This window comes from Xiphophorus hellerii, chromosome 1 (assembly GCF_003331165.1).
Source record: "Xiphophorus hellerii strain 12219 chromosome 1, Xiphophorus_hellerii-4.1, whole genome shotgun sequence".
NCBI lineage: Eukaryota > Metazoa > Chordata > Actinopteri > Cyprinodontiformes > Poeciliidae > Xiphophorus > Xiphophorus hellerii.
Genome location: NC_045672.1, coordinates 10,803,054 through 10,814,718, shown reverse-complemented (window position 1 = coordinate 10,814,718; position 11,665 = coordinate 10,803,054). Strand labels below are relative to the sequence as shown.

The following is an 11,665-nucleotide window of genomic DNA, read 5'->3' as shown; positions in this document are numbered from 1 at the left end:
TTTAAAAAAATATTTAAAATGCTGCATGTCTTTCCCCAGCTTTCTCTCCCAATTTCCAATGTTGATCAAAAATAAAAAAGGAAATTAAGTAAAATCAGATGCAGTGGACATATTCTCTCACAAGTGCAGTTTCACGCAAGAAAGGAGGTTGTTCAGGATAACTTCTTACACATGTATCTTCATTTGATGCTAGATGAAAACAATTATGATCATAACAAAAGGAAGCACTAAATGTATTGTCAGTGTATTGTCAACATCAAAGATTTTAACGTTTGCTCTGTTTACATTAAAATGCATATTGGGTTTAAAAACAGTTTCACCACTCAAAAAAAGATTGGATTTTTTTGGAAATATTTTTATTTTCATCATAGAACAAAATTCTACAATTTAACTAAATGCAAAGGAAGCTTCACAAAAACTGACAAGCTTAAGATTTTATAAAGCTGTACCAAACCATGGTCGAAAAACATTTGTCAATAAAGCTGGCAAAAGACTCTAGGAGGCTAGCAGGACACTCATTGCTAACAACAATCAAAAAGGTCTATGAAATGAGTTCTATGTGAAGTAATAAGGTTTCTTGACATTTACGCCATATTCAGAAAGGGCAAGTGTCAGGTCCTCCATTGTCAGTGTGTACTTTTTATCCTACGGGACAAAAAAAAGGAGAAAAAAAGAGGAGTCACAAAACAGCCATCAACATCCTCCATCAGCATCATTGAAAATCTTAAATTTTAAAGTGCTACGTTGGGCCTCACCTTTGTCTTACTCCTGGAGCTTCCGGAAGCAGTTCCCTTCATTTTGCAGTACTGCAGGGCATCGTTGGCAATGTCTGAGATAAACTTCTGAGAAGCAAGGGAGATCAGGCGGATTCTGCAAAGATACCAAAGAAAATCATTACGTGTTTTTGCTAATCCTTGCCTTCAATGGTTAAAAAGCTCACAGGAGTTGTGTTCAAAAAACCTCAAAGCTCATTGCATATTTAAAGACTGAGAAGAAGTTTGTAAATCCTTTGTTTTAAATTAATCAAATCTAAAATTGGAAAACAAATGGTTTAGGAGTTTTACAGTAGAAAAAAAATGAAATAACGTGATGTATGGTAAATATTTTGGGAAAAAAAACCTTTAGAGATGTGTATTGTGTCTGCTTTTACTTTAGATGCTAAATTAATTACTCCAGAAATACAACTCTTGAGGGATGCAAAGCTTCTCCAATAGAAACTGTAGGTGACTACAAATAGAGAACCAAAAACTCTACAACCATATTATTTCAGTTCCACTAATAATTTTTCAAAAATCAGATGGTAAATTCCCAATTTTCATCTAAAACAAAAACTTCTTTAGCAAGCAAATTTACTGCTGACAACAGCAGTAATAATTGTTTGTTTTTTTATAATGGTGCTCAGGCCTTAAACCAAGGGCCTGAGATCTAAGTGACAAAAGATGCAGCCAAATTCCTGTAGGGAATCCCAGCGTATTGTACTCACATTCTTGGATCAGAAGCTTCAAAGCCTGCCCTGTTGAGGTAGTATCCTGTAACTGCATCAGGAATCTAAAACCAAATGTACAAACAACAATTTAGCAAATGTATTTACACAAGCCCTGAATGAATTTAACTTATGTAAAAAACATGACAAGGATCACAGGGTGCATCTTTCAGATGGGATCATGAGTAAATAACCATTGCTGCATGCTGTTACTCTGCCATAATCAGCCCACAAATCTGCTTGGTTTTGACCTTTTATGAGGATGTGTGTTCTCGATAAAAGCCGACTGTCTTTACCGTGGGAGTGTAATCCTCCAGCTGCATGAGGAAATCCGCCAGAGGTGTGGTGGAGATGGCAGGCCTTATGTCTCCATTAGTGATTCCGCTCGGAAGGTAAACCCCGTTAGAGACCGATGAGTCTGCGGACGGCGTCGCCACAGCGGCTGAAGCTCCAGCTGGAAGTTAGAAAGTTGAAAAAAATATTTCAGTTTTATTTTTTCTAAAGAAGCAGGAGGAATCTTGAAAATCAGCTCTTTTCATGTCACAATTTGCAGTTGGCCCTTTTGAAAGTTTATTTTATCCACATTTAACACATTTAATTTTACTATTTTAATTTGCATCTAATCACTTGTAACTAGCTTTTTACATTATCCACTTAGCCTTTTTTTTCCTGCAAAACTCGTATTGATGATGCTGGAACTTTTTGGAAATATTGATCTCTAACTGTATGCAATTATGGAGCAAAATGTTTTACTTTAGATAATTTTTTCTTGCAAATGAATTTGTTATACTTTTATCATCAATTACTATGCCAAGGAATTCACTCCATCAATGCACACTTCATGCTGAAGTTTAAGTCTAATTCACTGCATTCACTTTGACATGAGAGACCATTTCATTGCCTCAAATTAATCTGGAGCATAGTTGGTCAGAACTAGTTCAAAGTCTAAAATGCTTAAAATGGTAAGACTTGAACTGAATTCTTTATAAGTATTAGAGATTCTAGAAAATAAGTTTATTTCTGAAACTTGCTATTTTGTTGTTTGATTTAATTTCCCCCCCTTTCATCTATCTTGCATGGGGTCCAGTTTAAAAACTACAACAGCTAGAAAGGTCAAACCTGAACTGAATCTTTCTACACTAAAGACAGATACAATGAGACATTTTGTGAAATCTTTTTTGGAACTTGTCAAATCTAAAATGATACTTTGGCTTTCTGAATATGAAACCACAATACTTAAATAGCTCAAACCTTGGTAGAAATATTCTAGACTCTCAGATTCTATAAAAGACTGAATTATTAAACCCTTATTCGATTTGTAATAAACTCAAAATATGCTATGGAAAGTTTCTTTGGGCTTCTTATCTTAAAAACTAGAATTAGAACAAAAGTTTCAAAATGATCCGTGTGGACTGTGTAGTTTTTCCAATCTGGACGTTGTTTAATTTATTTTCAAGTCAAGTGAAGTACATCAAAATAGTAAAATAAAATTAAAAAAAAGAGAGAGAAAGGTTTTCACAAATCCCACATTTCTAGAATGTTTATAAAATTCTTAGTTTCCATTTAGATGATTCATTTTCCCTTTGTGATTTAAAATTGTTACCTTATTTCAATTAGACTTATTCTACTTCAAGTTGATATTCTGAGCGTTTTAGATTTCGATATACAGGACAGTTGTTGGAATAAATTCTACGCAGGTTTCTGTAAAGCTGAATGACTTCACAAATACATCCAGACTGATAAACAAACCGAGTACAGCACAGACAACATAAACATTAGCCCAAGTTACGAAACGTTATCATTACTCGTCGCTGAAGGGATGCTGCTGACGTTCGTCGTTGCATTGTCATTTGCGATGCAGTTACTTGAAGTTGAAGAGGTCGTAGCTGGGACTCCACTTGTAACAGACTGATTTACGTTGTCTATATTCATGTCGATTTTTGCTAACTTGCTAGCCCTCGGTAAGCTAGCTCAGGCAGGCGTCTAAAAACAGAAAAAAAACAACAACTCTGTGCTATTTAGTTGCAACCCTAGTTCTTTATTAAAGTTTAAGAACTGAAGAAAAAATATTTGACAAAATCAAAATAACATAAGCCAGGTCTTAAATAGATTTGTCTGCTGCTGCCGTCTATCCGAAAGCTGAGGTCATGCTACAGTTCTGTCACGTGACCACCCAGTTAGCATTTGCCGGAGAAACTCGAGGTTTTGTCGAATTTAGCCGAAGCTTTCTAGAGGTTGCGTTTGTGGTTGTAGAAATCTTGGCCTCTTCCACTTAATCTATTTGTTTTTGTTATAAAAAATAAAAATATATATATTTATAAGTTACAAATAGCGTTAAAAGTAATTTTTTAAATCATAATCCAATAGATTTTTGTACATCTACGACCAAAAAAACCAGAAATTTCATTTTTAGATTATTATACTCTTGTACAGTGAATGCAGCAGACAAATGTCGTGGACAAAGTAGATGGCGTCAGGAAACAAACGCCAGGAAGCAGTAGGAGTGTTTTGTCCTTATATTTTCATAGTTGTGTCCTTTATTTGCAAATGTGGACCAACGCAGAAGAAATCTAACAGGACCTGAAACTTTTATGGGACAAAACAGGTAGAAAGACCAATTTTGTGTTAAATTAACAACATACCAGAAAATGTAGTGTGTAATTTAACAGGGTGCGGATATGCCTCACATCCTCCTGCATTTGCCAGCAAAGTTTTAATTTTTTTTTTTACATTTTCCTACAAATGACAACCAAGCTAAACAGTAATGTAGTTAGCAGTAATAGTACCTTTGTAAAGATTTGGTTCGTTGGTCATTGGATCCGTTCATTTTCATACTGCCGGCGCTTAAGCTAGCTAGTATAATGATGAAAGGCAAGTCAGACTGGGGGGAGGGGTCACCTAATTATTTTTTTGGTCAGTAAGGGAATCATCAGTAAATTAACACACAGTTGTATCTCTTTGTAATCAGACCCGCTAAAATCATTCGTGTAAGTAAGACTGCGTGAATCTTTGTTGGACGAAACAACAGGCAAGGGTAGACGTGTTTGCAAGCTTTGCTGTGTGTGACAGTTCACAGGTGTCCAGTATGTATTCACCTGTCCATGTGATCGTGGTGGGAGCTGGTTGTCGAGGAGAGAACTACTCCAAGTTTGCTTCCATTCATCCTAAACGCATGAAGGTGAGGAGAGAGCCTCTTGTTGACTCATTGTTTGGTATTAGTGTTTAATAATAAAGAAATTTTAAAAAATTGAAACTTCTGAGAGAAAGAAAAATGCCTTAGTAGTTGCAGTAACATTGAATATTAACTTGACAATGAAAGCTGCTCTTGTAAAAAACAATTTAGAAATGTTTATTGATAACTACTGGCTTCTGCTGTTTGATTTTCTACTTGTAACAAATAGGGGAGGGAGGCGGGGAGGATTAATTTAATTTCACTTTATTGTCCAAACTCGTATAGACATGCACAGAATTAAAATGGTCCAAACAGCAATTTACATAACAATCTAAAAATGCAGTAAAAACAAAACACGGAGAGAAACGCAGCTCTTCAGATAAACATAGTATTGATATAATAAGTAATGTAGTGAGAATAAAACAAACAGTATGAAGAGTGTGGCCTGGTATTTAAACTGTCCGGTTAGTGTCCAGGGTTTTGGGGGGCAAAACTCAGATAAGGAACAAAGGGGAGAGCTGGGAGGGAGTTCCTCATTCTCCTTCCAGAGGGCAGGAGACAAATACGCAGCTGGTAACTTCAGTTGTCTCTGCACCACCAGGCCAGTAGACTCACCTAGTAAAGCAAAGTAAGGTATAGTAGGGGGCCTGAGAACACATCCTTGAGGACACATGTTCAGATTGATGGTACTTTTTTGCCGAATTGGACAACCTGTCCGGAGGTTCAGCAACCAGTTATATAAAGAGGTTTTCAGTCCCAAACTGTCCAGTTTCTGTATCAGCTACTGAGGGATGATAGTGTTAAATGTTAAAAAGCATATATAGAACTGGAAATATGTTTGAAATACTTTTCTGATTTGAAACCTAGTAAAGAATCCTTCTTCTCTGGTCTACAATGAAACGTTTAGGTTGTTGCTGTGGCTGATCCGAGAAAGTTTGCCCGCACCAAAATGCAACAGCAACACAAAATTGAGGATAAAAACGTGTTTGAAGGTGAGTATTTAATAAATCTGAATTTAAGGGATTTTTTTATGATAATGAAATTTACCATCGTTGTTTCCTTTTAAAAAAAAAAAAAATAGACTGGAAAAACATAGTTGAACGAGAGAAGTTTGCAGACGCAGTGCTAATTTGCACTCCAGATCGCATTCATAAGGTGTGTATACCTTAGGTGTGTTTATTTGGAAAATTTCTCTATCATCCATGGCGAGGTTTTTGTTAACAAGTTTGTGTTTCATAGGATCCTGCTGTTGCCTTTGCAAAAAAAGGCTACCACATTCTTCTGGAAAAACCAATGGCAGTAAGTGTTTATTAACAACAATAAATAAATAAAAAGGTCTGCTTCATAGCCCTAAATTAAATATTTAGTCACTGTGGATGTGTTTATAGTTTATAATTTACATTTTAAAATAAAATTGCCACTTATTTTCCCCCCTACATTTTAACTCTTGCTCTCATTGTAAACCTTTAGACAACTGCAGAGGACTGCAGAGCCATAGTGGAGGCTTGCACTCAGGCTGATGTGATGCTGTCTGTGGGTCATGTTCTCCGATATGATCCACTCATTCACAAGATCAAGGTATTTTCGTAATTAAAATATGGGAACTTTAGCCCATTCAATCATTTATAGTTTTTCCTGTTTCTGCTTCTTTTTAGTTTTGTTGAACAATATATATATTTGTAAAGGTTTTAAAGTAGTGTTTGAAGGTTTTTGATTTCTTTCTTTCTAGGAGCTTATAGATGCCGGAGTTGTTGGGGACGTGATCCACATACAGCACTTAGAACCAGTAAGAATGCAAACACTGGAGAAATATTCCCAATCCCACACAACCACATTTACACACTGTTACTTATGTACTCTGTAGGAACATTTGCAAATAAGTCTGGAGTCACCTAATTGCATGATGGGTAAAGATCAGTGTGAAATTTGGAATACCTTTTGAACTCGTTGGCTTCTTTAGATTTTAACAAAAGTAATTTAAATCTCTGCTTTGCATGTGGCACAAGAAGACAAAAGCATCATCCGTTTCAAAAACTCTCATTCTAGGTTGGGTTTTATCACTTTGCCCACTCATTTGTTCGAGGGAACTGGAGGAATGAAGCAGAGAGCTCTTTTGCTCTGCTGGCTAAATCGTGCCATGATATTGACCTGATTCACCACTGGGCTGGAGCCCGCAGGTAAGCAAAAACCAGCAGTCAATGATAAACCAGGGTTTTTTGTTGCTCAGAACATAACACACTTTTGGTCCCCTAGCAAATTGAGCAATATACTGACATATTGTAATATATTAGATGCTACCTTTCAAGTTATCTTGTCACTATTTACGCCACTTCAAGTTTGGGGGCTTCATATCTTAAAGATAAATCATTACCTTTTGTCCTTAACAGGTGCGTAAAAGTGACATCTTTTGGATCTGTTAGCCACTTCCGGAAAGAAAATAAGGTGTGTCTACGCTATCAGTAATTGTGCTCAGTTTTTATCTCAGTTTATATCTTTATGTCTGTTGTGTTATCTCTCTAAAAGCTGCTTATGTTGAAAGCAACAAACCCTGTCAAGCTTTTAAAATTGGCGCACTTCTAATCTGTTTTTCTAAAACTTTATTGATGATTTGTAGTTCCATCTCTGTAGACTTGTTTGTGTTCCATGTGTATGGCGTGTACTTTCTTTTTCCTGATTAGTTCATCTGGTTCTTTATACTTTTTCTCCCTTTACTCTTTTCTTGATGTTAAGCAAAAGTTTTGAGTTCTGTCCCTGACTCCTTCCTGTTTAAAATGAAACAAACTGTTTCTTTGGCATTGCAGCTACTGTGTTCTGTAAATACCAGTAAAATTAATCTTAGCTCAATAATTTTTTTCATCAGCCAACAGGTGCTGGAGATCGTTGCGTCGATTGTTCAGTAGAAAGAAACTGTCCATACTCGGCATGCAAAATCTACATGGACAGAGTGAAACAGGTAAACATAATTCACGAATAGCTTACTTTATTATTGCAGTAAGGAATTCTTCACTCTCTGTGCATGTTCTAAAAAAAAGTGTACATGTGTATGTATTTGTGGTAGGGTCACACTGGCTGGCCGGTATCAGTCATCTGCCCAAACTCACTCCCTGACGTCGAGTCAGTAAATGAAGCACTGAGGAGTGGACCATATGGCCGATGTGTCTATGAGTGTGACAATGATGTTTGCAGTAACCAGGTTGGGGAAACTTCTCATTTCCATTTAACATTGTACATTACTTTCCCAGTATCGCCTATCTAAAATATTTTGTTACCGAACTCCAGTGTCTAACTGGACTCCTACATTTTGAAACCTCAAAAATTGTAGCAAAAATGTTAGATAACTTGAGTCCATCCATCTTTTATCTCTTACTTTTGTTTAAGGGAGAGACAGGATTGAATATTGCGCAACGTATCCCTGTATTTCTATTGGGAAAAGTCAGAGGCTAACATAAGCCAAGCCAAAAAATCCTTCCCAGACATTAGAAGCGTTCAGGCAGCAGGACGGTTTCCAGAATCCAATGTTTTTTTGCGTGGCCTTTCAGACACCAATTTTTCTGCTAAAACCAAGATTAAATGAAAGCTTAGGGACATAATTTTACCAAGTCATTAACCAACCCATTTTTAAGTTGTTTTTTTTTTACCCCTCCAGGGGGTGTTTTTGTGGGCTCTAGTGTCCCTTATACGAAAGTAGGCTGACAGGAAGGGGGAAGGAGAGGGGGGAAGACATGCGGCAAATGTCGCCGGGTCTGGGAGTCGAACCTGCGACGGCCGCGTCGAGGACTCAAGGCCTCCAAATATGGGTCACGCTAACCACTACGCCACCACGGCAAGCCCATCACAACCCATTTTAAGTAGTAGTATAATATCTCCTCAACTGACTGAAACATTAGTAATGACCAAGTTTGATGATTATTTTTGCAAAGATAAGTATTCCTCCTGTACAACAGATACAATTCCCTCTGTTCATTGAGAGACAAAAGTAGTTCAGCTAAATTTACTTCATAGGGACTGTATGGGTTGTAATCTTATTCCGATCAACACTACTCCTGGTATTTTCTTAAATTCGCTTATGTATTTATTTTTTATGTTTATCTGTGATGTCCTTGCAGGTAGTAAACATGGAGTTTGAAGGGGGCTTGACGGCTGCGTTCTCTATGGTGGCTTTCACTAAGGAGATCTGCCAACGAAAAACAACTATATATGGCAGCAGAGTAAGATTATAGTCCTCCTTATGAATGTCATTTTTCCTAAATGTCAGCTGCACCCTTGAAAGAAATGAACTGTATCAATAGCTATTGGTTTGTAATTCAGAAATTTTGTTGTCAGTTTTCTCTCTGGTCAGTTTATTGTGCTTCTTGGTCGGTTTTCATGCTGCTGTTTATTCATTAATGATTTCTAACACACCTCAAGAGCCTTTACTGAACTGCTGGATTTATGCTGAGATGAGATTACACACAGGGGAAGTCTGTTTGCTATTCAGGTCAGGATGGCAATCAGTTGTGTTGTCAAAAGCTTTGAATACCATGCATACTTTTGTGTTGGATTATCACAAGAAATGCCCAAAAAATATTAACATAACAAAAAGAAAAAGTACCCAACTATTGTAACTAAAGTGACGTTTAGTCTGCTTGCAAGTTAGTCTTGAAATAAAGGTGTGTTTGTTTTTTTTTTCTTGCTGTCTGATAAGCTGTGTCCTTACAGGGCGAGATGTCTTATGACGGCGATGAAATATGCGTGTTTGAATTCCTGACCCAGAGATCCACAAAGCACACAGCGAGCAGCGAAGCGCTCGAACACTACGGCATGAGTGGGCATGGAGGAGCAGACTACCACCTCATGAACGCTTTTATTTCCGCGGTGGCTGTGAGCATCGCTCTCATTTTTAAAACATTCCTCTTCAATAAAAACCTCAGCTTTCAGAAGGAGCTTGTGTTTCTGTGGGTACAAATCTGCTCAAACTTTGTCTCTAGCGTTTGATATTTGCTTGTGTTTGTAGAACAACGATCCGTCCATGATTCGATCCGGCCCCGAGGAGACTCTGATCAGCCATTTGCTTGTGTTTGAAGCGGAGCGATCGAGGGTGGAGGGCAGGGTAGTGTACTGTGGAGACAGCGCTGGACTGTGAAACGGCAGTATGTCACTGTTCAGTTCTTATAAATAGAACTGTTACAAATTACTAAAAGAATTTAGAGTGAAAAGGGTCCAAATCGTATTTTCTGTTGATTGAAATAGAATCTACTGTCATAAATGGGATATTTTGATATTCAAAGAATGAATACACAACTAACAAAGCTTTATGTGACTGAGGAAGTAATTATTTTGCTTTGTTATGATATTTTTAATTGCTGTTTTCTGAAATGATCTGTGCAGGAATGTCTGTGCACTTTTCACAATAAAATTTCAGATTTTACATTTCATTTTTTGCCATTTTCCCAGCTTCTGTACGAATGTTCTGGAAACCGAGTGATTTTCTTGGTTCATAATTGTATTCGTGTTCTACAGAAGCTTTTGGAACAAGTCACTGTTTACAACGACATCAAACTTTTTTTTCTGCTTGTTTCTTGGGTTATCTTGGTAATAGTCGTGGTATTCTGGTCTTTGACTATTTTGTAAAATTATGTTAAAGTTTAAAGAGAATTAAAAACAATGAATACATTATGGCTAAATAAAATTGACTCAGGTGTTGCATCCAAGTTGTGTGAGTGAAATTAGATTTTTTTTATTTTAACAAAGGGTATAAACTGTTTCTGCAGGGTTTAAATTTGAATTGTTTCATTTTTATGCCCCGATATCAACATTTTCCACAAAGATTTTAATCTCATTTAATTTAGTCTTCAATTTGTACTTTTTTTTTTTTTTTTTTTATAGTTTCTCCATAATTTTATTTAATTTTTTAAAGGTCATTCTTACTGATTTAGTTAGGACATCCTATCCTCTAATACGTGGCTCTGGTACTAGTCTATGCCTCAGTCTGTGGAAATGTTATCCAACCACATCATCACAATCAGATCAAGATCTGGGCTTTAACTTGGCCCTGAACTTTGCATTTCCTAATTATCCATCCATCCATCCATCCATTGTCCCTAGTGGGGTGAGGTGGGGTGCTGGCGCCTATCTCCAGCTAACACCCTGACCAGGTCGCCAGTCTATGCAGTTCCTAATTCTCACCCAGTCTAACCAATGTTTGCTGAATAATCTCTAAGGCTTACACTCCAACCACTAGGTGTCACTATTGTACTTTACATCTCTGAAATCGACGAGTTGAAATTATATGCGTTGACAGTGGTTTGCTAAATTTGACCAGGAAAAAGTGGTGTTGTGATCACTAGAACCTCTAAAAAAATGTGAAATTAATCACATGACCCAGACTGGCAATAACATTGATGTATAAAACAGAAGAGAGACAGAAATGCAGTCAAACTGCTTTAATGCAGCATAGTCAACACACCTATCTGCTCACAGCAGAGAACAGAAGGCTTAATGACATTCTGTTCTCTGTAAATGGGTTTCTGATTCATATCTTATTTCTTCTCATTAAGTCAACCACTCTACTGTAGGATTAAATTAAAAGGGTGTACCTGTTTTCCGCCCAGTATTCTGTTTTAACTTCTATGTATTCAGTACCTTTAATGTACAGTGTCTGCTAAAGTTTTCATGACTTTTGGACATTTTTCCCCATATGCTGTGGGGACACTTTTCTACAGTAAGGAGGGGTCAAGAGGCAGGGCCGCAACTACATATTTTTGAGGTGGATGCGAACATCATCATTGTAGGCTAGCTTAAGCTAACCTGAATATTTACAACTCTCTTGCTGATACACGGACATTTCTTACCTTCTGTCTTTCAACCACTTTGAAAAGCTTTTCTTCGTCTCTCCAACATCTTTATCCTTCCCCCTCTTCCGTTTTCTGTTTTGGGCCCCGGAGGTTTTTCTGCGCCCCATCTTTAGCTCCCTGTTGTCGAGGCATTACTACAAATTTAAAAGAAAACAAAACGCGCCTCAGCCGCTGCCC

The 11,665-nt window shown here is 37.2% G+C and overlaps 2 protein-coding genes across 4 annotated transcripts; one reads left to right on the top strand and one right to left on the bottom strand.

The window, feature by feature from the left end:
- Nucleotides 1–337: 337 nt before the first annotated feature.
- On the bottom strand, nucleotides 338–3,670 carry taf10 (TAF10 RNA polymerase II, TATA box binding protein (TBP)-associated factor). 3 transcript variants are annotated; one of them, XM_032571314.1, is made up of 5 exons: nucleotides 3,286–3,670; nucleotides 1,780–1,940; nucleotides 1,484–1,548; nucleotides 756–870; nucleotides 338–645 (listed from the first exon to the last, which is right to left on the bottom strand). In XM_032571314.1, exons 1-5 carry the CDS (start codon nucleotides 3,413–3,415, stop codon nucleotides 556–558), a joined length of 561 nt encoding a protein of 186 aa, XP_032427205.1. In that variant the 5' UTR covers nucleotides 3,416–3,670; the 3' UTR covers nucleotides 338–555. The 3 variants fall into 3 exon arrangements, with proteins under 3 accessions (XP_032427205.1, XP_032427213.1, XP_032427198.1); XM_032571322.1 differs by having other exon boundaries at nucleotides 1,780–1,937; nucleotides 3,289–3,670; XM_032571307.1 differs by having other exon boundaries at nucleotides 1,780–1,937; nucleotides 3,283–3,669.
- A 261-nt stretch (nucleotides 3,671–3,931) lies between these two features.
- On the top strand, nucleotides 3,932–10,363 carry LOC116725332 (putative oxidoreductase YteT). Its single transcript, XM_032571295.1, has 14 exons — nucleotides 3,932–4,088; nucleotides 4,553–4,661; nucleotides 5,563–5,647; nucleotides 5,737–5,810; nucleotides 5,895–5,954; nucleotides 6,126–6,233; nucleotides 6,385–6,441; nucleotides 6,702–6,832; nucleotides 7,043–7,097; nucleotides 7,516–7,608; nucleotides 7,714–7,848; nucleotides 8,762–8,863; nucleotides 9,354–9,515; nucleotides 9,649–10,363. Exons 1-14 carry the CDS (start codon nucleotides 4,075–4,077, stop codon nucleotides 9,775–9,777), a joined length of 1,314 nt encoding a protein of 437 aa, XP_032427186.1. The 5' UTR covers nucleotides 3,932–4,074; the 3' UTR covers nucleotides 9,778–10,363.
- The last annotated feature ends 1,302 nt before the right edge of the window (nucleotides 10,364–11,665 follow it).